The 25,673-nt window shown below is 36.5% G+C and overlaps 1 protein-coding gene across 1 annotated transcript in view; it reads left to right on the top strand.

Moving 5' to 3' along the window:
- The window catches only part of LOC128999755 (Golgi apparatus protein 1-like), a 29,324-nt gene extending 12,019 nt beyond the window's left edge, over positions 1-17,305 (top strand). The window contains exons 9-17 of the mRNA XM_054426417.1: positions 1,307-1,424; positions 2,675-2,887; positions 3,358-3,558; positions 6,416-6,601; positions 6,928-7,128; positions 8,157-8,276; positions 8,853-9,078; positions 14,492-14,598; positions 16,778-17,305. Of these exons, the coding sequence (XP_054282392.1) occupies positions 1,307-1,424; positions 2,675-2,887; positions 3,358-3,558; positions 6,416-6,601; positions 6,928-7,128; positions 8,157-8,276; positions 8,853-9,078; positions 14,492-14,598; positions 16,778-16,942 (1,537 nt within the window). The 3' untranslated portion in view covers positions 16,943-17,305. The remainder of the gene's footprint in view (positions 1-1,306; positions 1,425-2,674; positions 2,888-3,357; positions 3,559-6,415; positions 6,602-6,927; positions 7,129-8,156; positions 8,277-8,852; positions 9,079-14,491; positions 14,599-16,777) is intronic.
- Positions 17,306-25,673: the final 8,368 nt, after the last annotated feature.

Genomic DNA, 25,673 nt, shown 5'->3' with positions numbered 1-25,673 from the left:
GAGATACTGGCTGATATTTGGGATACATTGCAACAATCCATCTTCAAGCCAGGCAATAATTCAAATAAAATTTAATCAACTCCCAATGTCCAAGATTTTATAGCCTTTTTTGACTGGAAGCCACCTTGTTTATAGCACTGTATGGCGTATATGCTATCTTAAATGGCCAACACTGCTGATGAATTATAGTTTGTGTTAAACAGGTGCAAGTAGCTTTCTCAAACTAGCAATATCTAGCTTATTAGGCTAGAAGCTACTGCTGAGGTACCATTTTATTGACCTAACCATTCATCTACAGTTGTAAACTAACAATATTTTGTTAAAGCAAGACCGATAAACATGAAACGTTTATCGGCATATAAGCATAAACATAAAGCTCCTAAACATTGAAATATTTTTATTTAGCCTATTGTTTTTGTAATATTTTGATATGTTCTTGTTTTATTAGGTAAACTTTAAGCAGGGTGTAAGCTTTTGAAAATCTGTTACTTGGTGTCCTGTCTGTTAACAAAATCATAAATACAACTTTTGTGGAAGCCCTGAATTACATATTTATATGAAAAATTTAAGGATATAAATATTTTAATTACATGTAATTGAAGCATTTACATATTTCATTTAATTATTTAATTTTAATTTAATTTAATTTATTTCATGGTTTGGATGTAACCAACAATCTTACTAACCTATTTACCAATTAGGATGTCTCAGAAAAAAATGAATTCCCCGAAGTCCTGGAATTTTGAAAGGAATGATAATTTAACACGTTGACTGCGGCCTACTGCTATAGTAGTAACGCGGCACTGGCACTGCTCGCGTCCTACAGCTATAGCAGTAGTATGCTCGCTTGCCAAACATTGTGTCAGTATGAGCCCAGCACTCGGCCAGGAACATTATGATTGTTGCCAGGCTGTAGCTTGGAATGCGAGCTTTATTTAGATGTAGGTTGGTACTAAACATTCCCCTTAAAATTCCATCTGTCAATGGTTTTGTCCCGCTTTGGAGATTTTCTCTATTCGAGCCATATTACAAAGACTCTGGTTATTGATCCAGGCAGTGCTGCTCCCTTTCGGTGTTTCAGTGAACTACGTCCACATTCAGGGTCACGCAGAACAATCATCACTGCTCTTTTGTGATTCGTCTTAAGTTACTGAGATATTTCAATGCCAATAGCGATCGCTGATTCAGTAGCGCACCGGGGCTCCGCCCGCAGTTTAGGGAGCTCCATAGTGAAGGTTTTCAGCAGTCAACGTGTTAACCACCTAATTACCACACTTACTAAACCAAAATCTTTATTATGTTTCAGTTTGGAAGAGAACTGCAAAAAAGTGATTCACAATTTTACAGAAATACAATCTGAGAACTTGGAGCTGAATCCTCTGATTATGACTCACTGTAGAGCCATCATGAGTCATCATTGTGAGGTGAGTGTGCTGAGATTCATAAGGCTTTATGGGGTTTAAAAGGAGAGGATATCCAACGTACTTGTATAAGAAACTCAGGCAGAGATGGTGTTACTAACACCATTGTGGTCTTCAGAGTTAAATGTGCTCCACAATAGTGTTACCCAAGTGTTACCACGAAAGCCTTAATTCTTGTATTATGTGTTACTTATGACTTTAATTGGACTAGAATAATAGGATTTTATTTTAAAATAAAATATTTGTTAGTTGAACCCATACTACAAATCTCACATAACTTAAATTCTTGTGCTAGAAAACTATTAGCTATTTTCATGACTTCAAGCTTTTGTTACTATCATTATCAATTAATTGATAGCACAAAGACAAATGCCATCTAGGTCCAGTTTTCATCTTGCTCAGGAACATACCTTCAACTATCAGACTTGAAACATATACTAACCTATAGTAATACCAGAAACAAAAGAACCCTGGGCCGTTTCGACCCGCGCAGGTTTGAATGGTACGCCACACCTACCGGTGCGAACCATGTGATCTTTTTGTTTCTGCGCAGGTTGTTTTGTTCTTGGGATGTCTATAACTTTACCTTTTAACTTTCCGAACTTAACACCCTTAAACATGAGGCTGATTTAGTAATTACAGTAGAGTCCTGTTAGTCCGAAATGGTTGGAACCAGGCCCATTTCGGATTATCAAATATTTCAGAGTAAACTTTTTTTTTTGAAAAAAAAATTTAATTTTTTTTATTTTTTTTCTTAGGACGCAGGCACGAGCCCGGGATTGTTTTTCACATTACTTAAGGCTAGACCTAGTGGCTGCAGTATTATCACTTAATAATCCATTTGTGATTTGGCGGGATTGGAACCCGGGACGAAAATGAAAAATGTTAATAACAAAAATTGTGAAATATTTACTAAAATAATAGGCCTACTCTACAAAAAAAGTCTATCTCCCCCGGCCGCTACAGAATACTTTGACGAGGTAGGCCTACAGCTAACTGTGTTAAAAGTTTAATAAAACAAAATTTAAAAAATTTTTTTTTTAATTTAAAAAAAAAAGGTTTTTTTGTTTATAAAAAAAATATATTTTTGGTTTCGGATTAAGCGGACTTTCGGATTACCGAAGTTCGGATTATCGGGACTCCACTGTATTACTTACCATTGTTAATATTTCTTTTCTAGACATATTTGCGTATTAATGCTCAAATTGTCAAAACATAAAACAAAACCTTACACAACTACCTGACCATGGCAGGCGGAGCTACAATCGGCCAACGCTGGTGATATGATGGAGTGCCTGATAGAGCACAAGAACGAGCCTGACGTACGCAGCAACTACAAGTGTCGCTCATCCATCGAACACCATCAGCTGATCTCCCTCAGTGACTACCACTTCACCGTCAAGTTCAAGGAGGCTTGTCGTATCCATGTCGCACGTTACTGTCCGTCTGCTCGGACTAAGGCTAAGGTGCGCTGCGAAGAATATTTATTATGTTTATTTTAGTATCATATTTTTCAGTCAGGTTTTTTAGTTAGGCTTGTGGTATCAGTTTTAAATCGTAGGTAGCTATTGTTCGATTTGTGTTGATTTTTTTAAAAATAATCTTGGACTATTTTTACTCTGGGTCAGGACAAAATACCTTCAGGTTTCAGGCCAAAATTTGGGTTGCTTTAGAAAGAACTGCTTTTTTAAATGTTGATTATTTTACAGCTCTACAATCAGGTTTAAACGTCTTCTGCAATAGTAGAAAACTCAGAAACATCTTCTGCAGTTGCAAGAAAATCAAGAGCGTAAAGTAATAACACTTGAATCAATCTATTATAATTCAATCTTGACAGTTAACAACATCATACAATACTATACAATGGAAGAATATGTAGGGTAGAATAAATTATATTTTAAAATATTGTTCCATTAGCAGCTATCTCGTTGTGTAGGTGGTGGAGTGCCTCAGTGAGATAGTGCGTAACGACACCATCTCAGACTCACGCCACAGAGTACCTCGGGACTGTAGACAACAGCTGAAGACACAACTATTGCAGCAGAGAGAGAACATTGACCTGGACCCCAAACTGAGGGAGATGTGTGGCAGTGACATAGAGAAGCTCTGTGGACATGTCAAACATGAGAACGCTCAGGTGAGTTACCAAACTGAGGGAGATGTGTGGCAGTGACATAGACAAGCTCTGTGGACATGTCAAACATGAGAACGCTCAGGTGAGTTACCAAACTGAGGGAGATGTGTGGCAGTGACATAGACAAGCTCTGTGGACATGTCAAACATGAGAACGCTCAGGTGAGTCACCAAACTGAGGGAGATGTGTGGCAGTGACATAGAGAAGCTCTGTGGACATGTCAAACATGAGAACGCTCAGGTGAGTTACCAAACTGAGGGAGATGTGTGGCAGTGACATAGACAAGCTCTGTGGACATGTCAAACATGAGAACGCTCAGGTGAGTTACCAAACTGAGGGAGATGTGTGGCAGTGACATAGACAAGCTCTGTGGACATGTCAAACATGAGAACGCTCAGGTGAGTCACCAAACTGAGGGAGATGTGTGGCAGTGACATAGAGAAGCTCTGTGGACATGTCAAACATGAGAACGCTCAGGTGAGTCACCAAACTGAGGGAGATGTGTGGCAGTGACATAGAGAAGCTCTGTGGACATGTCAAACATGAGAACGCTCAGGTGAGTCACCAAACTGAGGGAGATGTGTGGCAGTGACATAGAGAAGCTCTGTGGACATGTCAAACATGAGAACGCTCAGGTGAGTCACCAAACTGAGGGAGATGTGTGGCAGTGACATAGAGAAGCTCTGTGGACATGTCAAACATGAGAACGCTCAGGTGAGTCACCAAACTGAGGGAGATGTGTGGCAGTGACATAGAGAAGCTCTGTGGACATGTCAAACATGAGAACGCTCAGGTGAGTCACCAAACTGAGGGAGATGTGTGGCAGTGACATAGAGAAGCTCTGTGGACATGTCAAACATGAGAACGCTCAGGTGAGTCACCAAACTAAGGGAGATGTGTGGCAGTGACATAGTGAAGCTCTGTGGACATGTCAAACATGAGAACGCTCAGGTGAGTCACCAAACTGAGGGAGATGTGTGGCAGTGACATAGAGAAGCTCTGTGGACATGTCAAACATGAGAACGCTCAGGTGAGTCACCAAACTGAGGGAGATGTGTGGCAGTGACATAGAGAAGCTCTGTGGACATGTCAAACATGAGAACGCTCAGGTGAGTCACCAAACTGAGGGAGATGTGTGGCAGTGACATAGAGAAGCTCTGTGGACATGTCAAACATGAGAACGCTCAGGTGAGTCACCAAACTGAGGGAGATGTGTGGCAGTGACATAGAGTGGCTCCGTGGACATGTCAAACATGAGAACGCTCAGGTGAGTCACCAAACTGAGGGAGATGTGTGGCAGTGACATAGAGAAGCTCTGTGGACATGTCAAACATGAGAACGCTCAGGTAAGTCACCAAACTGAGGGAGATGTGTGGCAGTGACATAGAGAAGCTCTGTGGACATGTCAAACATGAGAACGCTCAGGTGAGTCACCAAACTGAGGGAGATGTGTGGCAGTGACATAGAGAAGCTCTGTGGACATGTCAAACATGAGAACGCTCAGGTGAGTCACCAAACTGAGGGAGATGTGTGGCAGTGACATAGAGAAGCTCTGTGGACATGTCAAATGAGAACGCTCAGGTGAGTCACCAAACTAAGGGAGATGTGTGGCAATGACATAGAGTGGCTCTGTGGGCATGTCAAACATGAGAACGCTCAGGTGAGTCACCAAACTGAGGAAGATGTGTAGCAGTGACATAGAGTGGCTCTGTGGACATGTCAAACATGAGAACGCTCAGGTGAGTCACCAAACTGAGGAAGATGTGTAGCAGTGACATAGAGTGGCTCTGTGGACATGTCAAACATGAGAACGCTCAGGTGAGTCACCAAACTGAGGAAGATGTGTAGCAGTGACATAGAGTGGCTCTGTGGACATGTCAAACATGAGAACGCTCAGGTGAGTCACCAAACTGAGGAAGATGTGTAGCAGTATAAAATTTTGTAACAAACGTAACTTGTTTTTGTTTCAAAATTTTGTTATTGCATAGCTACACTTTATAGGACCTATTTATAGGAGAGAATCAAATTGAACAATCAAAAACAGCTGGCTTCTTAGGGGTGAGGCTGGATGATAGACTCGGATGGGGCGAGCACATTTATGGATTAGAGAGGTCGCTTGCTCAAGTACTATTCATTCTACGTAGGATGAGGTCATACGGCAGCGATGCTCTGTCCAGGCTTGTCTATCACGGACTGTTCGAGCAGTACATTTCATATTCTATCATTTTGTGGGGTTCTTCCACCAAAAAGAATTTGGAAACAGTTTTTGTCTGGCAAAAAAAGCAATAAGGACCATCCTAGGCATGCCACCAGATGCCAGCTGCAGAGATGCATTCATCCAGCTTGGACTCTTGACTGCCCCTTGCATATTCATCTACGAAGCAGTAGTATATATAAAATCACAAAACATTCAACCTCATTTCATAGATCACAAATACAACACTAGAAACAAAGGAATCCATGCTCAACAACACAGACTAAAATTGTTTAAACAAAAACCTCATTATTCCGGTTTAAAAAATTTTCAGGCACTGCCAAAAAAACTTCAAAACATTAAAAAAATCTCAAAATTCAAAACAGAAATCAAATCTTTCCTGACAAAAAATGGTTTTTATGATGTGGAAGAATTTCTAAATTTCACAAAACAGAGCCCTTTGTCCTAGGATGTGATTTTCTTATTATACAGTAAGTTATTTTTTATTATTATTAAACCTTAACCTATTGACCTGTCCAATTCCTGCCCTGGACTATGGACGGAAACTACAAGTATTACAAGTAAGTAAGTAAGTAAGTATACCGATCGGCGATCATACGTTATACTGATCATCTACTCTGAATAACGTTTATTAACTTGTTTTAGGTTTTGGAATGCTTGGAGGAAAAGAAGAAGAACTTGAGTGCCAGTTGTCATAGGCGCATATTCAACATCGAGTTGCAAGATTTCACGGACAGCTCCACTGACTATACCCTGCTGACGTCCTGCAAGCCGATGATGAGACTTTATTGCCAGCAATACGACAAGTCACAGGCCCTCTCTTGTCTTAAGGTGGGCTTTTGTTAAAAACAATACAAAAAAGTTTTGTTTGGAAAAAGGTTGTTAGGTTAGGTCGAGGTTAACAGAATGATCTTGGGTATTTAAATAATTGACAGTCCAATCAATACCAGTTCTGGAAAGCCACTGACACTTCACCACCATTAGCCAGAGTATACAAGATTGCCGTTATCTTAATTTATCATTCATCTACATTGATTATTAATTTGTTAATAATTATTTTTACTAATTAATCTTCAAGTTGAGGCCTTTCCTCAGCTGCCTGTATTCAGAACTTACACTACCTAGATAATTACTTTGAATATTTTGAATGTCTTCAGAAACACAAAGACGAAGGAGGGTTTGACAGCAAGTGCCGGCTGGTGGTGATGAGACGGATGATAGAGCAGTCAACAGACTACAGGTTCAATCCCCTGCTGGCCGTCGGTTGCCGCATGGACATAGACAAGTTCTGTCACGCTGTAGTGGATCATCAACCCAGGGACCAGGAGCTTCAGGGAAAAGTCATCAAGTGTCTTAAGGTAGAGTGTCTGATAGCAAAGTAAAGAATTGGCTATGTTATATAATACGCCCCTTGTTGTAAATTGAGAAACAGTGGGTCTGTTAGCTCAAGTGAATTAAATCATTATCTCCAGGTTGTTTTCAAAGTGTTTGTTTCATTCCATAAGCAGACTCAACAATTAATAAAAAACCAAATAAAAATGCAGTAGAACTACAACCGCCCAAATCAATTAGGACCGTTAGGTTTTTACTGAAATTTGGGATATTTCATAGAAAATACTTGATTGAGTCCATGAAATACATAGTAGATGTATGCGGTTTGAGCTTAGCCTAAAATCTCGACTGATCGAGGACCAAGAAAAAAATGTAGAAGAGAAGATTTCATGATTAAAAAATCACATGATAGCTGTGTCTGCAAACGATAATGATAAAGTTTCGGTATCCGCAGGAGATTTTCGTTCACATACGACTGTGGGAAATGTTCATGATCTTTCTGCATTCACGGCTTCTGCCTTCTATGACAACAATTGTGTGTTATTTTGCACAACTTTTTACTGTAGTTTTAGGTTTTAAAATGATTTATGTAAGTGATTCAAATAGTTGGCGATTCGGTTGTTGGAGTTTGGGTAATTGGAGCACAACGGTAATTAAAAACTTTGGACATCTAGGAATTATGTGAACTCAGCCTTATCATCATGTGTCTGCCAAGATCAGTAACTGGACGACTAGAGTTGTTATTCTGTCGCTCGTTCTGATGCTAGCTAGGTAGTAAAGTGAATCCTTTATCCTGCTCTCGGGAGTTTGGAAATTTCATGTGCTAAAGATATTTTTATAAAGGTAGGAAACGTTTGCAAATGTGGTGTATAACTAAATACAATATGCTTAGTTTGTTACAACGTAGCTTGCCATATTATGATTTTCATTTAGATTGATTTTCCTTTGACCAAATTATAAAATTGTATCAATTTAATCAAAATTTCCAGCTAAGTTCTGACCAGGGAATAACTGTACAGTTATTACTATTTAATTTTAATTTTTATTTGTTCAGGCAAAGTTCAGAGAAGGTAAGCTGCGCAACGAGTGTGAGGCTCAGATGGCCAATGTCCTACGTGAGGCTGCACTTGACTACAAACTGAACCCATTGTTGAAAACTCTGTGTCAAGACGAGGTACTGTTATTTTAGTTGATCAATTATGCAATCAGTATCATGTAAATAGTGCTTTTAAGTTATCATTTAGAAAAAAAAAACTGATGGACATCAGACCTACACAAATTTTTAAATTTACTTTACTAAATGTGTTCAATTATGTTCTGAATCCAGAAATTATAATTATTTTTCGGTACTTCAGTATTAAACGGAGGCCACATTTTGTCAGCGCGCTGCGGCGGTTATGTTAGGTTGGGTTATCATAATAGAAAGTATCGTTCGATTAATAACGATGCGAGGAAAGTCCTACACACATAATATTTACGATAACCCAACCTAACATAACCGCCGCAGCGCGCTGACAAAATGTGGCCTCCGTTTAATACTGAAGTACCTATTTTTCTTAGAAAAGTCTGGGTAGTCTATTAGCATAGCACTTATCGGCCATAAGTCTGTTGACTGGCAGTTTTAAGAGTTTTAAATAAAAAAAACATGTATATATATTTATAGTCTCGCATAACAATGCTTAGAACATTCAATTTCAAACTCTTGATCAACAAATGAGTCAATCTCCTAATGTATGACCATTGACTGCAGATCAACAAGCTGTGTTATGACAAGGACGATGGAAAGGGAGGTACAGAAGAGTGTCTGAAGGTAGCACTACTTAGAGGCCACATCAGCAGTAGGGCCTGCAAACTGGAAGTGGCTGGCCTCATAGAGGAGGCCAAGGCGGACATACACGTAGACCCTCTGTTGCACAAGGCCTGCAGTCTTGACCTCAACAAGTTCTGCTTCGACGTGGAACAAGGCGCAGGCAGACGTTAGTAACTTGTGTTTGGTAGATTGACTTTAGATACTGAAGTTTATATCCAATCTATATGGACTATCTGTAGCCTATTTATTATTCAAAAGGAACATAGTTCATGAGCCACTCACAGAATGCTTGGTTTTACTTTCTCCCCCTATACATAGTATATGGAGAAAGTATTGTTTTTGTCAAAATTTTCGAGTTTGAGTTTTGAGAAGATATATCCGTTTTGGGGCCCCCTGAACAACCCAAAAAAGTGGTTTTCGAAGTGATGTCTGTGTGTGTGGATGTGTACAGAGCTACAGACCAGACCTGTAGTCCGATTTTGATAAAATTTGGTATGTAAGTACTAATCCATGGTATCACCAGGCGTTTATTTAATTTTTTCAAAATTTTGATTTTTAATGGTGATTTTTTCATAAAAACCCATAAAATAACAGAAAAATCACATTCTCTCAAAAATGGCCTGAACGATTTTAATCAAAATTGAGTATGTAATAGTTCTTTGAATACTAAACAAAATGGTACAAATCCCATTTCCGTAAAAATTGCGGTTCAAAAGCTATTTTCCCATAAAAAACCAGAAAATAACATAAAAAAAACTTGTTTTGATTAAAGTTAATGTGTTTTGGGCCTTATAATTCTAAACAAAGTAGTGAAACCCCCCACTGCTGAAACAAGTAAGTTACGGTTCAAAAGTGTTTGCAACTTTTGTGAATTTCCCTTTAAAATATCATAGTTAGGCCTACTCCCACCACTTAAACCCATGCTAAAGGTTGTTGACAAGCTAGTGAAAAAGTATGTGTCGGATTGCTGAAACCGTTTATTGATTTTAGTGCTGAGATGTTTGATTTGACATAAAAAATATGCTATAGCTTACACTAGTTATCCTATTAATTTGGATTCTTAAAAAAAATGGCATATTTCTACATGGCATCTCTGTCAGTGGTTCAATTCAACTACTTCCATTTTCATCAAAAATTGGGGACAACTTTAACATGGAGTTGAATGTCTAGTTCTACCAATAGTCAAAGATACATATGCAGTAACTAATTAATTATAAACACAATTAGAATGTGACTAATTTGAGTTGCAACACAAATAATCCATTCATCTTGTCAAAATCTAATAAAAAGGTTAAATACCTGTAGTACTGTCAGTGAGCCTGGATTTTGGTCAGCGACCCAGGTTTTGAACCTAAAGATTCATTTTCAATCTGATACCATAGTTAAAACACATTCCAAACACACACGTCCTCTTTATAACTGGGAAGAGTCGTTAAACACACGAAACACAAACACGAAAACACTAAACATCAAACAAAATGTCAATATCTGACTGAACTGTTCACCATAATTTTACGTTGGCCTCTGTGCTTGTGATATAAATTAGTCATCAGCTGTTTGATATTGTGAACATTTTTATTTGTTTATCTTTGGATGATTTTTATTGATTCTTGTTGTCATGGAGAAATCAATATTTACCAGAGTTGGATTGTTCTGATGTGTGGAAAATGTTAGTTTGTTAAAGCATTAAATATCTTAATTATTTTTTTTAATTTGCATGTTGATTTAATTACAAGCTATTTCGGCATTATGTCAGGTACTGGTGTTAAGTTCTCAGATTTGATTAAGCAGTATGATGGAAGTGGTGATTTTAGTGAGTGGTTAAAGAAACTAGAATTGGTATGTAAGCTCCAAAAGGTGAAAGACTTGCAGACAGTTCTCCCCCTATTTTTGGCTGGAGGAGCATTTTCTGTATATGACGGGCTAGCAGAAAATGTAAAGAGTAACTATGAGGCTCTCACCAATGCATTGCTGCAGGCCTTTTCTGCGAACTGTTTTCAGGCTTATGCAGAATTTACAGCTAGGCGTCTACTTCCCGGTGAGTCACTAGATGTATATGCTTCTGATTTGAAGAGACTGGCAAAATTGGTGGACCCTTTTGTATCTGATGAGTGGATTAAGAGCGCAGTTGTACATGGCTTGCCAGAAGATACTCAAACCCAGTTGAAAGCTGCGTGTTCTCTTCAAAGCATGGAGTTGTCGGATGTAATGACAAGAGCTAGGAATCTGTTGGGCAGTGAGTCAAACTTTGGGGCGGTTGCACAGGCTAATGCCAAAGTTTTAAAAGTTGGTAAACAGTGGTCTAAAAAATGCTTTGTTTGTGAGAGGGAAGGCCACGTAGCACGTTCGTGTCCCCATCTAAATCGTGAGTCAAAAGTAACCTGTTACCGGTGTGGGGAGGTAGGACATTATGCCTCAAAATGTTCACAAATTCCAAAAAACGAGTGAATGGGGCTGCCTTATGTTGCGCGGGTGGCCCAATTTCTTCAGCGCAACTCCCTACATTAACAATAAGTGTGTCGGGTTTTAAATGCTGTGCCTTGCTGGACTCAGGTTGTTCAAGGAGCATTGTGTCACCTAGTTTAGTGAAATATGGAGTAGAACTGAAGCCAGTAAGTCAAAGGATTATAATGATGAATGGAGAATCAGTTGAGTGTAACATGACATGTATGTTACAAGTTTTGATAAGAGGTGTTCCGCTCAAACTGAGTTGCTTGGTTGCCAGTGTATTGCCAAGGTATCAGATGCTTCTAGGGATGGATGCAGTGACTGCAATGGGAGGTGTCACTATTGATGGAGATGGCACTATTACGTTCAGGGACGTTGGTATCGGAGCGATGGCTGAGGCCAAGAAGGAGCTGTGCGTGAAGGAAACCTCGGAGAATGGCAACGATGAGATCGCTATTAATGATTGTGACTTTAATGCGAAATTTGTTGATGGAAAATGGACTGTTGAATGGAATTGGAAAGATGGCGGTAAAACACCTAAGATAAATAACCAAGTACCTTCATACTCAATTTCAAAAGAGGCAAGGGAGGCGTTTGACGCTGAAGTGCATGATTGGATAAGAGACGGTTGGCTCCAGCCTTATGACGGGGAGTTTGATGGCTTAATTCCTTTAATGGCGGTCGTGCAACATAACAAGGACAAAGTGCGACCTGTAATGGATTACAGGGAATTAAATCAGTATGTTTCAAGCCATACAGCAGAAAGTGAGGTTTGTGGGGAAAAGCTAAGGATGTGGAGAAAGCTAGGAGAACATGTGAGCACTATCGACCTTCGTAAGGCATATCTCCAAATCCATATTGCTCCTCATTTATGGAAATTCCAAGTGGTCCGATTTAAGGATAAGAATTATTGTCTAACACGACTCGGGTTTGGTCTAAATGTCGCACCGAAAATAATGAGCAAAATTGTTAATAAAGTGCTGTCAATGGACCCAATAGTCCGAAGTGCTACGGACTCTTATGTTGACGACATAGTGGTGAATGAGAACATTGTTGACGGTGATGTAGTAAAGAAGTTGTTGGAAAAATATGGGCTGTCAGCGAAACCAGTGGAGCCACTTGATGGAAGTAGGGTTTTGGGGCTTAACGTCTCAAAAAGAGATGGCAAGTTGATGTGGACCAGAGACAACAAGATAAAAGCTTTGGATAAAATTGAGACCAAGAGGGATGTGTACTCCTTGTGTGGGCAGTTAATCGGACATTTCCCGGTGGCTGGTTGGCTTCGACCAGCATGCAGTTTTCTTAAGAGGCAATTGACAGATTTGAAATGGGACGATGTGGTGGGCAACCGAATCAAGATAATGTTAGGAGATATAATGGAAAGCGTAAAAGAAAAGGATCCTGTGTTTGGAAAATGGGCAGTGTCATCTAGTGACAAAGGAACTGTGTGGTATGATGCTAGCAGCTTGGCGATCGGTATTTGCATTGAAATTGATGGTGAAATAGTTGAGGACGCGTCTTGGCTAAGGAAAGAAGATGATTCGGCGCATATTAACTTAGCTGAGTTAGAGGCTTTGTTGAAAGGAGTGAACTTAGCTTTGAAATGGAATTTGAAGGAGTTATACTTGGTCACAGATTCGGCCACCGTTTATGCTTGGGTAACATCCATATTAACAGGAGACCGACGTATTAAAACACATGGGATGGGTGAAGCTCTTGTAAGAAGACGGTTGGGTTTGTTAAAAGACCTCATATCAGAATGTGGCCTTAAGGTGAGGATGGATCTGGTTAAATCGCAATTTAACAAAGCAGATCGCCTGACGAGAGTTCCTAAAAAGTGGTTGGCAAGAGAGGAGGAAAAGACCAGTATTGCAATGATGGGTGAAGAAGAGGATGAGGATAAACAAAAGTTGGTCAAAAGAATCCATGGTCTGCATCACTTTGGTGTTAATCGAACTCTTTTCACAGTTAGGCGTTGTTACCCGGCCGTTGAGTTTAGTAAACAGGACGTTGACTGCGTAGTCAAATCATGCAAAGAATGTTTATCTGTTGATCCATCCCCCATCAAATGGAAGCCGGGGCACTTGGATTGCGACAAGAATTGGCACAGGCTTGCGATTGATGTGACTCATTATGGGTCATATAAATTTCTTACAATTATAGATTGTGGTCCAAGTCGGTTTTGCATTTGGCGACGGATCCCAAGTGAGACTAAAGAACAGGTAGTAAAAATCTTACTTGAACTGTTTTCAGAACGAGGTCCACCCCAAGAACTATTAATGGACAATAGTGCAACATTCAGATGTGAACAAATTGAACAACTGTGTGAGGAATGGGGGGTTATCCGTCGTTTTAGGTGTGTGAACCGTCCGTCCGGCAATGGAATCGTTGAACGAAACCATAGAACGATAAAGAGAATGGCAACAAGAACCAGAAGAAGTGTTCAAGAAATGGTATATTGGTATAATCTAACACCAAAAGAAGATTTGAATGAAGAGTCGACACCAAGCTCTAGATTGTTCTGCTACAGGTGGAGGTGTAAGGGCGAACCTGTAAATTGTGACGAGCAACTAAGAACTGAGTTTTCACCTGATGAACCTGTGTTTGTCAAGCCTAAAAATTCCTTATGTACTACGAGATGGAAGCCTGGTGTGGTCTCACGGCAGCTCTCACAAACCAGCGTAGAGGTTGATGGTATGCCACACCATATTGCTGATGTTCGTCGTGCTGGTGTTGACACCACGGGGGCGTGTGCTTGTGATATAAATTAGTCATCAGCTGTTTGATATTGTGAACATTTTTATTTGTTTATCTTTGGATGATTTTTATTGATTCTTGTTGTCATGGAGAAATCAATATTTACCAGAGTTGGATTGTTCTGATGTGTGGAAAATGTTAGTTTGTTAAAGCATTAAATATCTTAATTATTTTTTTTAATTTGCATGTTGATTTAATTACAGCCTCTGCGACCAATCGTTTAACGCAACAGACATGGGATTCACACTTTTTATTGCCATGATTCCATACTATCAGACCCTTAAATTTCCATTCCTGAGAAGTTACAAAATACTAGAACTAGTAATATTTGAACTATTCAAAAATATTATAAAATGTTTTCTTTTCTTTTTCAGAAATCCAGTGTTTACTGAATGTTATGGCCCAGCACAAATATTTGCAGTCAGAGTGTGAAAAAATGTTACATCAAAGAATGGAAATGTTCAAGAATGCTGATGCCCAGGTATTATACTTTATAATAAATTTTGAAATTGTGGCATGGATCAGTTGTAATGTAATGTAAGCTGTGTATGTAGCGTGGTTCATACAATTGTTTATAATATGACAACAATCAAAGAAAGAAACACACTTTCAATCATGTAAAATACTTCAATTGGTTCTATGTTTATACTCACAACTCCCGACAAATAACCTGTTAGTAAGTGGGCCTAGTAGTTGCATCTAATCAGAACCTAGGTTGAAACGTTGTTTCTCCTTGTTCAAATAATATTTAAATACAAAAACAATTTCATTTTGTGTTTTGCCTTCCAAATTACTTCTCAATAATATTACAGTAATATTACAAAAACAATATCTAAGTTAGGATGATTTCACTTCAAGAAAATGTGATAATGCAGCCTATGTTATAGAGTTTAAAGTATTGTTTTGTCAAGATTATTTGCCACTTGCCCTGGTTTAGAACTGAACCCTCAAAACGCAAGCAAATTTGCATCTTAGTCACACTAGTTTACCCTCAATGTCCTAGGATGTTCTCATAAAAAGTAATAATAATAGTCCTTTCATTATACAGTCCAACCTTGATATAACGAACCTCAGTATAACTTATTCCTTGATTTAATATAGCGATTTTTTTAACCCTTCATGGTGATTCATTGGTTACGTGGTGCGAGCGCCGTGTGGGCCGAGCGCCGGGTGGGGTGAGCGCCGCGCGGACTTCCCCCTATGTTGTGACAGTTTTGACAGCAATAATCAACTGTACTGTACACTTATAATTGTCAAATTATCCATGTTGTGGATAACTGTGTCCGTATATGCGAGATTTTGAAACCTTTTATTAACTTAGTGTTTTAGAGCGTTCTTATACCTAATTATAATAGCATAAAAGTTTGCTATTAACCTAACCTAACCTAACCAAACCAAACCAAACCTAACATAACAGCTAGCTCTCCGAACTTGGACATGTGCCGCGGGGGACCCGAAGTGACCACCACGTAGAGTGGGATAAGCCCTACCACAGAGGCATGTGTTAACCTCGTCACTTTATTGAGCAGACCCTTACAGGAGTTATGGCTTCGGCGCTTGCACTACTAAATTAGCCGCGGCGCTCGCCCCACCCGGCACTCGCAACACGACACCGATTCATGGGTGTTAATGATTTTAAACCACAATCGGTGACACACAGAGTTTTTCTCTGGGTGTTGAAACATTAGGCAAATAATGTTTTTTATACATATTAATTAATACAAAGCAAATAAATCCATGTATAATCAATACAATTTTAACATGAAATCAAGAAAAACTCTTACTTTACATATTAATAGAAATATATAGCTAACAAAAACAACACAACAACACCAATGGTGACTCACGGAGCCCGGCTCCATGCTACGAGACTCTTCAGGCTTCAAATGATTAATAGGGGTGTTGTGGGGGAGGTGTGAGATAAAAAAAATGTATAATTGGTTCATAGAAAGATGCTTGTGAGATATTTTTCTATAAAAACATTCAACAGTCATGACGCAACATTCACCGGCGCCTGTCTCGCGTGTTTGTCACTTTGTCACTTGGCCAAGTTTGTTAAATTCGTGTATTTAAATGTTTTCTTATTTATGTTTTCTGTGTAATATTTATTTCGACAAAATCATCCACGGATGACAGCTATTTTATCTTGACGCTCTACAACCTGAAGATGTGCCCTGGCGGCATGAAACAGCTGTAGTTATCACTTACTACACAAGGATCGTTCGACGCAAAAGGTAACCTAAAGCATTTTATATTGCAATTTTCGATCCAGAGGCTAACCCATCATGAAAGTCTTGATTTGCAGCATAGCAAGCTAAGGCTTTTGAATATAGCTTTTTTATTGTGTATATGTTGTATAGTTGAGTTTTATATTTATTTATTTTCAACAAATGTCATTTTTGTTGAAAATGTCTTTCATTTGGTATACAGTCACTTTTAACTCCGACCAATGGTTAACGAGATTGTAGCCAAAAACAAAAAAGTGCCTTGTTTTCACTAATAGCCGCTAGAGCTCAACTCATAATTATGGGGACTTGGTATAATTTTCCCTAGGTACTTAGAAATAAGTGTGCAAAGTTTCAAAACTTTCGGATCTTTCCGGAGGTTAAACCTTTTTTTGACTGGACTATTAAGATTTCTCACATAAGGTTTGTTTCCAGATTGGTGCTCAGCCTCAAAACGTTGGTGATTTGATTGTGCAAGTGTCAAATTCACCATCGAGACGCTACTTTATCCTAGTGACGCTCACTTTTGTGGGGATGGTCTTCATCATAGGAATGTTCTTTGGAAGAGTTACAAGAAGAACAATAATGAAGAACAAGTGATGTCCTAAAATGTCCACCATGTCTGTTTCTTGGAATGGTGATCATGTCCTAAAAATATGACCAAATTCTGTAATTTATTTTGCAGATTTTAGGTAAAGTTTTATTTTAATGTACATAGTTATCTTATTAGCTCAGGAGATGTACTCATAGAGGTCTAACAGATGGTTTATTGTATAGAAATGATTATATATATGTTAGCTTTTGAACAGAATCAAACTAATTATTAAGATTAAGGTATACTATGGCGTTTAAACTTGTGTATTTTATTGTAGCTTTTTCATTATTACTATACATATTGATTAACTGTTGGTGTAGATTTGATATTAATGACATATTGAATTTATTTGTATCATTCATGAATAATGACTATTATTGCACAACTTTTTTATAAAACCTTAAAAAATATTATGTACCTGAATTGACCATGCTTTGCTGCCATAATTTTGCTCTGATGTAGGCAGTTCTTTAGCCAAGTATAATATAAGGACGAGATTGAGATGCACCGTAGCATCGTTGACATGACAAGCTTTTCATTTTTCAAGAACGTTGATGAGTTAGTAAACTAATGTGACTGACACTATGTTGAATATTTAAATGCAACAACGAATGAAGAATTAATACGAGGAAAGTTTTATGATCGATTTATCTGCTGATTTTCTATCCAAGATTAATTTTGTCCCAATAGGTGAAGACAGCATTGAATCTTGAAAATAAATTTATAGTCCTATTAATAAAGTTGGCACATATAGATAGGATAGGTTATAATCTTAAGTATCAACAAGTGAATGTTTTTTTCCAGTTGTAAATTGTAACCACTGATAAAAACAATATTGTTGAATATAGCAACCTTTTTACAATCTTACACGGCAGCTTTGTGGCGCCTAGCAGAAAGATCAAATAGAGGAGTAGGATGTGGACACAAGGGCCTAGTCTTAAGGGTTTTTGTTAAATTTTCCATTCATGAAAGCCTGCTATCCTTTCAAAAATCCTTGAAAGATCGATTAATAGGCCTATAGATGTATTTATCAATATTTATCTTCTTATATTTAACATACCCAGTAATGAGTCACACTATTGAAAAATGTATAAATAATAAGCATTTTAACTTGAGAATACTCTCAGTGGCAAGTTGAATTTTGTTCTCTTTTGAATCTAGAACTGGAATAACTTTGTCGCTATGTGCAACTCTATTCTTGTTTCAATATCTAGTATATAGCTATTAATAATAATGATTAAAAATATAGTGATCCTAAACAAGATTCATTTTTTAACTGGGTTTTTTATTTTCTAATAACCATTTTTTTTACAAAATTTGAGTCGTAACAATCAATCCACTGCCCTATATTGTGCAAACTCATCAGTTTCCATCGAAAATCATTATAATTTCTATGATTTGAGCCTATATGGTTTATTATGTAGGAAATTAGTGTAATTCAATTTATGCCTCCTTTGTATTTATATAGCCTACTTTTTTAATATATTATGTTTAACATTCAACAACATTGATGTTGTCTTTGAGAATTTATGTATTCCTGCTATATTTGTAAATAAAATGTTAAAAATATAGTACTATTTTTATAATTTATGTATACAAGTGATATTACATGTAAGTAAGGCTATAACTATAATCGTTGCTATGTGTATTATATAGATAAGCAATAAACTAACTGCACAGTAAATTTGAATATTTTGTTGTTATTGTTACCTTTAGAAACCAAGAAAAGCTTTATAATAACTGATTTTGATTCAGTGAAATTTACATGATGTTTTGTGAACAGTTTACCTGTTTAAAACATTTTTCATATTTTATTACAGGACATGAAATGCCCACTCTTATGTTATGGCAATGTAAGAATGAGCTCTTTACTCTCATCAGCAAACTCAAGTCTAACCTATGGCAAAAAGTCAAAATAAAATCAAAATATAGTTTTACTTTTAAAAAGTTACATGAAAATTGATAATAAAGATAAAAGAATGGAAACAGAGAAAAAAAATTCTTTGAAATCAATGGTTAAGAAGAGATCAATATTAAAAATAAAAGTACAGAATTGAAAATAAAAAAAATAAGAATTAAAAATCTATATCTGTACATTTTAAGGAGTCAATATTGTCATAGTCCAGTAACCAAGCTTTTGTAAATACACAAATACCATAAATAAGGATTAATTAATAAGGATTTGATAATGGGTGTTTTGTACCCGAAACTAGTCATCCATAGACTGTTAATTTAGACTGAAGACGGAACAAGGTAGTTTTAATGGGTAGATCAGTAATAATGATATTGGAGCCATAAAAGTCAATAAGTTTGTTCTTTAGATGTATAGTAGTAGGCTATATCCATATAAAAAGGTCAAGTGACGAGACCACCCCCCCCCCCCCCCCCCCCCAATGTGCCAGGCCGAGTTGAACGCTTCCGAATCATACCGAAAATAGGCGAGGTCCTTTATAACACCGTGTATCGTCTGTCTGGAACGGCATCAGAGCAATTTCTTCCAATCCCTCTTTAAACACTGATAGGAACTGAGTAGCCATTTAATGATGTTATGTAATTAATTAAGTATTATGAATTATTTGTAGACTAATTATTAACAGTTTCAAATACCTATATATAAGTCAAACTAATCCTTTGATCTTCCTCAATATATAATATCCTTATCAAAAAATTCTCCTTTGTATCCTGGAAAATAAATTATGAAAATCAATCTACCGATATTTAGGCAAACATTCTAAATAAATATTGAAACATACTTTATAGTTAAATGCAATATGTGAAAATATTTTTTTTTTTACTTTTGTATAAACAATGTTAACAAGTCAGTAGATATATATTTTTAAACATATACCTCATTCTAATTACCTACTGTTCTATCTATCCGTACTATATCTATCCTACTATATCTATATCTATCTATACTATCTCTATCCGTAGTATTATCTAAATTTATTGACCAAATAAATAAATGTATAATAACAATTAATAAAATAATATTGTAACTATGTTACTCGTTATTTCCTTCTTTATAATAAAAATATAGAAAAAAAATATGCCATTCCAAATATACAGGTAGGCCTATATAGAGCCATGAACAAAAATAGTAATTTATGCCCAATGTTAAATTACTGGAGATCTTCAAAACTTATTTCTTCTACAAATAATTCAACAAATATATTTAGATTTATTTACATAGATCTATTTACAATCTCCTTCACCTTGGAAACTGGAACGTAACAATTTAATGTTTGGCCTATTATGAGGACCCGGGCGTTTTGACAGCAATAGCGACGGTTCAGCTATGCTCTGTACGATTCGGAAGTGTTCATCACTGCGCGGTGGTGGAAATTGTTCCTCCAGAGAAGGTCTCGTTGCAGGATAATCAAATTTATGATTTTTGATTGAGTAATACAGTATCTTGAGCTTAAATGATTCAAACAATCAATAGCTCAAATTAAATCCTATAATTTTCTGATTAATTAGAGACTAAAACATATAGAAAAACATTAACAATACTGGAGCTTTGATTTTTACACATAGTAAAACCTTATGAAAAATAATTTTTATGTTGGTTGTTCACCTTGCGTTTGCTTGAAACTTGTCTGATTTGAATAACTAATAGCTTAAGAAAGCCAGTATTTCACTGAAGGTTCTTAGATTAATATATATATAGGATTGTAAAATTATAACTGGTGAAGGTACATCTTAAATTGAAGAGTTAGAAAATAAATCACATCATGTGTTTCGGTTGAGTAGTACAGTAGGTAAATATTTGCCGATGCTTTATGTGAAAACTTGGCATGCATGCCTTCAATTTGAGACCTCGATCGGGTAGAAGAGCCAAACGAACTCGGATAAACCAAATTTAACTCCCATAAGAAATACATGGAGAGCAAATTTTGTTTACGTATATGCTGAGTGGGTTTATAGATAAATATGCTTGATGGCAAATCTGTACGTGCATACCTTCAATTTGAGACCTCAATCATGAAAATCGGTCGGGTAGAAGAGCCAAACGAACTCGGAAAAGAAAAGCCAAGTTTTTTTTAATATATAAGATTCACCCCCTCCCCCCTTTTTTCTTTATACCGGAAGAAGCACACAGGGGACGGTAGCGGACTTTTAGGAAATGGTCAAGGATATCATAAAGAACATCTGTGCCAAAATTCAGCTTTATATCTCGCATTTCCGGTTTCCATGATTTTTTACCTAGATTGACTGGGCTATTCATCGCTGATACGAGAATCGTGTGAACTTCAACCTTTGTTTCCGCCGCAGTTGTGGTTTTGGATTCGGTGAAGATTAAAGGAAATAAACGATCTCGTAGAGGGTTTTCTTTCAGAGGAAATCCTATCTTTCTACAGTGCGTTGTTTCGGATTTTTATCCGATTTTTGAAATCTAATGTTTCTTTTCTCGTGCTCCTTTTCCTACTCTGTTTAAGAATTGGATGGGTAAATGAAACAAATTACATGTATACTTGCGACTAGCACTTGGTGTAACCAAGTTGTGAAATTGAAATTAGTACCCATATAAAATATTTGAAGACCGTGTATGAAATCCATGCTGCGTTACAAACATGGTAATATTAATGAACACAAAGATATCTTGGATAATTTATGTACCTTCCTATCAGATAGTCATGCGGTTGAGCGGAGGCAATTTTAAGGTATGTTTCTGCAATTTTAAGGTATGTTTCTGTTCGCAGTAATCGCAGTGTCTGGGTTTTGTATAGTTTGTGTAAAGACTATTAAACCAGGAAATATTAGACCTTAAATAATATGGTTTCAAACCAAGCTTCTCAATAATTATTAGAAGCGTAACTTATGTTGAATTAACCCAAAATTTGCAGAAAACGTTTGCCCGACATCAGTAGGTACACTTGAACATACTGAAACGTGCATCAAAACACACATACAATTATAATAGGTTTGTTTTATTAGGTTGGTTATTAGGTTTATAATTTATAATAGGTTCAGAAGTCACTAGTATCTGAACCCTACTATAATTATTGTTTTCACCATCAATGAGGCGTAGACATAAAATCGTATACCACACCAAGACAACGTACATCTCTTTGTAATCGTTGTTTGTAAAGTAACAATGTTTGCTCTCAATATTGCTTAGCAACGAAAATCATTTCGAGATTCGTTCACTCAAGAGTTTTACTGGCTTTTAACTCATGGAATGGCTCTGGATTTAACTCCCGCGGGTGCAGCTGCAGGTGGAATTATTAACCTTACCCCAGACAGACGTTATGATGACGTCATCTTATTAGTGGTCCACATGTGGTCTCCGGATGTTCCAGAGTTTAGGACAATGAACGAGACATGAACTTCCAGCAAACGTGGTAAGTTCTTTGAATGTAATCAGACACGGTGTTGTATGGTCATCAGGAGATCACAACCATGTAATTTAGACTTAAATGCTAATCGATATATGAAACTCTCTCGGTCATGTTTATTCAATTATTCTATGAAACGTTATAATTAACGTTTGTCCACACCTCGATTGTTTAACGTAAGCAAACAGAATGGGTTTAGTATTGTGTACTTGACGATTAGTTGTGTGGTCATCTATAGTCTGATACTATCAAACGTGGGTTTTAGTTGATCGGTCTATATTGTTAAAGTACGGTATAATTATTTTGTAGCATTCTGGTAGTTGTTAACGATGTTGAACGGTAGATAATCTTAAAGATGATGATAAGCGATAAACCAGAGCGATACAAGTTAGATTATTTTCAGGAGGACCGTTTTCAATAGCCAGTTCAAGAAAATTCGATTTTACTATTATTTTTCTCATTCCCTAGAAAACGTTAATTATTTGGGGGCATGGATTCTCCAATATGCCGCCCACTTACAAGCGAGAGGGTAGGTCCGGGGAAAAGATTTAAGCAAAGTAAAACAAAGAAAGTAAATTCTGTTGATGTCACTATGCCACTAGGTAATTCAACTAAACTGTTTATATTTTAAAATTTGTACAAATAATTTAAAACCATGGAAACAATGCATTACCTACATCTTATTTATGGCGATGCAGTATGAACATATTCAACTCAGGGTGAAAAGTGAGTAAAATTCTTAATAATATCTAGTGTAGGTTTCTTATGAGTATGATATCCTAAAAGCCTCATTGTGTAGTAAAGTATGAAGTATTGTACTATTATTGCTACCAATCGTAATTTCATTAAATGAAAATGGTTAAAATAGACGGGCAGTGTAACTGTCAACTATTTTGGAAGCATATTTAATTTATCTTGGTTACAATCAGAATGGGGTTAAAGATTCAACTGAAGATTCATCTTGTATATTACAATTCAAATTTAAACCGTTATAAAGAAAGTTAGTAAGCAGCACTGGGAGTGTACTTGTTGACAAAATGTTATTTTGGTATCTATTAAGTTAGGGGAAATGCCAGAATCAGTGGTGTAGTCTGTGGACGTGCACGTGACTTATGGAGTTTATGAACCAGTCATGTATTTTTCTACCCTCAATAAATAGGAGATTATAGTTATACTCACACTAGTCGAACCGAGGAGCGTCTCGATCCTACCCTTGCGAATTCTTCGGACGTGGGGTTGACAGTTGCTCCTCTGTCCGTTTCCCTTCCACCCTCACGTGTAAAGGTATTCAAGTTGGCATATTATTATCCTCTCACTTACCAAAGAGGATTTCAGACAATTCTGGCGAGGCGTTAACCTCCAGTTGGATAAAGAATAACAAAAATAATAACAAATCTATATTGATGAGAGTTCATGTTCAATAATGAGATCTAAGAACTTGATTGTCATACTTTCAGTAGTTTTATATGTATACGGATCATAGATGTTTTACAAACTGTTTGAAAGCTGATTTGGAAATCTTTTAAAATGATTGTCGATGCAAATTACCCAATAATATTATTAGAAATCATCTCAGTTTAGACCACAAAGATAAAACTGTCATTTGTGCACATTTAAAATATACTATGTTGAGCAAGATTTGAGTTGTTTGAACAAAGACTCTACAGAGTGTGCTCATATCAACTAGAGGATAACATAGGAGATAATTTTTATTTACAGAAACATATGTTCGTTACTTGAAAATAGTCAAAGTCTACTACATAATAATTGCTGTGTATTATGACTGTTAATGTATACTACATTTCAATCAAGGATTGTGTACCTTAAAGTTTACTCATAATGGATCTTACTACTTTATTTTAATGCTGGGAATAGTAAAATTTAGTTGAGAATAAGTTACCATGATTTAGAAAACTTTACTATAATAATTTATGTATTTAAAATCACAAATCTTTGACATTATTAATTCATTTGAAACAAAACAGCTGATCGATAAATCAAACAAATCGTCTACTTCATGTGAATAATGTTGCTACACAAACATAGTTTTTTTTACCAATAACTTGATTCTTTTTTACTTTGTGGGTGTATTTTGAGTTTGCAGTTATGAAAGCACCAAGCCAAGTAACTTTTATTTAATTTTCTTTATAAACTAACAGTATTAATTAATTACTACATGAACTTGACAAGTTAAGTAGGCCTAATTAATTGTCAATATGCCAATGGGGAAAAGAGTGGGTCCTCGAAAACAGACAAAGGCGGAGACACCCATCTAGAAAATCCTACTGAGTTTTAATTAGGTCAGTGGATTGTCAAGACACAGATTAGACTAATAAAAGGGGGCAGTGGTTTTATTGATAAGGAATAGGCCTACATAAAGAAGAGCCTCATTAATGGCACAAGGCGTCATGTGATCAGAACGGTTAACAACTTAATAGAATGTTAAGTCTAACTGGAATAAGTGAGTGGGGACATATTTAGATTTTGAGGATAAAAATATGCCCGTTTGATGCTAATTTCTACTATCTTTGGCATTTGCAGCACAAGCCCTTTAATTAAAGAGCAGCGCTGTTCTTACCCAGACCAATTTCAGTGTTGAGCAACTATATTACCTATAATATCAATTTCAGTGTTGAGCAACTATATTACCTATAATATGTTGTTTTAAGTAAGGCTACATCTTTTAATAGGATACGCATATTCATTAAGAAAATTCTGACCAGGGTAATATTCCTGAAGGTAACTTTTAAGACAAAAATCGTTGTATTCAAGAAAGTGCTTTTGTGATAAAAATGTTGTTTTTTAGTGTTTATTTTTAAGAGCGTTTTCTTCAAGCAGAATTTTATGACCCTCAAAATATGCTGCATAGGCCTATTGGTTTGATGTGATAAAATGTTTGGTTAAATGTGTTTTTAAATATCTTTAAAAAATAACTGTCCTATAACATAGGCTTCTTGAACTTGAACACTTATTAAATTACTAAATATAACACACATACAGCTAGAAAATGGCTACACTGCTTCCCTTCTAAGGCTTTAATTTTCAACGTCGATTTAATATAAAACACGATGATTTTGTTTTCTAAATTCATATGTTATTTTGCATTGAGCCGCACAGGTTCACTAGTTAATTTTAAGACTCTGACTATAAAAATGTTCAAATGTTCAAATAAAATTTTAAAGAAAATCTTTAACGTTAAAAAAAACTTTAATGAGATTTACTTACTGTATACTGTAGTAATCCTTAGTAGTCGGGGAAAATATTGAGATATGTTACAGTACTGAATCTTGTGTATTTAGTTTTAGATGTTTACTCATTTTTTACCAAATTTGAAATAATAGTAATTGAACTGAACATTTTATATGGAATTTATTGCTTTTGTAATTTGATACTATAA

Source organism: Macrosteles quadrilineatus, unplaced genomic scaffold, assembly GCF_028750875.1.
Source record: "Macrosteles quadrilineatus isolate MER2022 unplaced genomic scaffold, UCM_ALF_1.0 Scaffold_8__2_contigs__length_117827958, whole genome shotgun sequence".
NCBI classification, from domain to species: Eukaryota; Metazoa; Arthropoda; class Insecta; order Hemiptera; family Cicadellidae; genus Macrosteles; species Macrosteles quadrilineatus.
The sequence above is the reverse complement of the archived record's forward strand: the minus strand, read 5'-3'. Positions and strand labels throughout refer to the sequence as shown.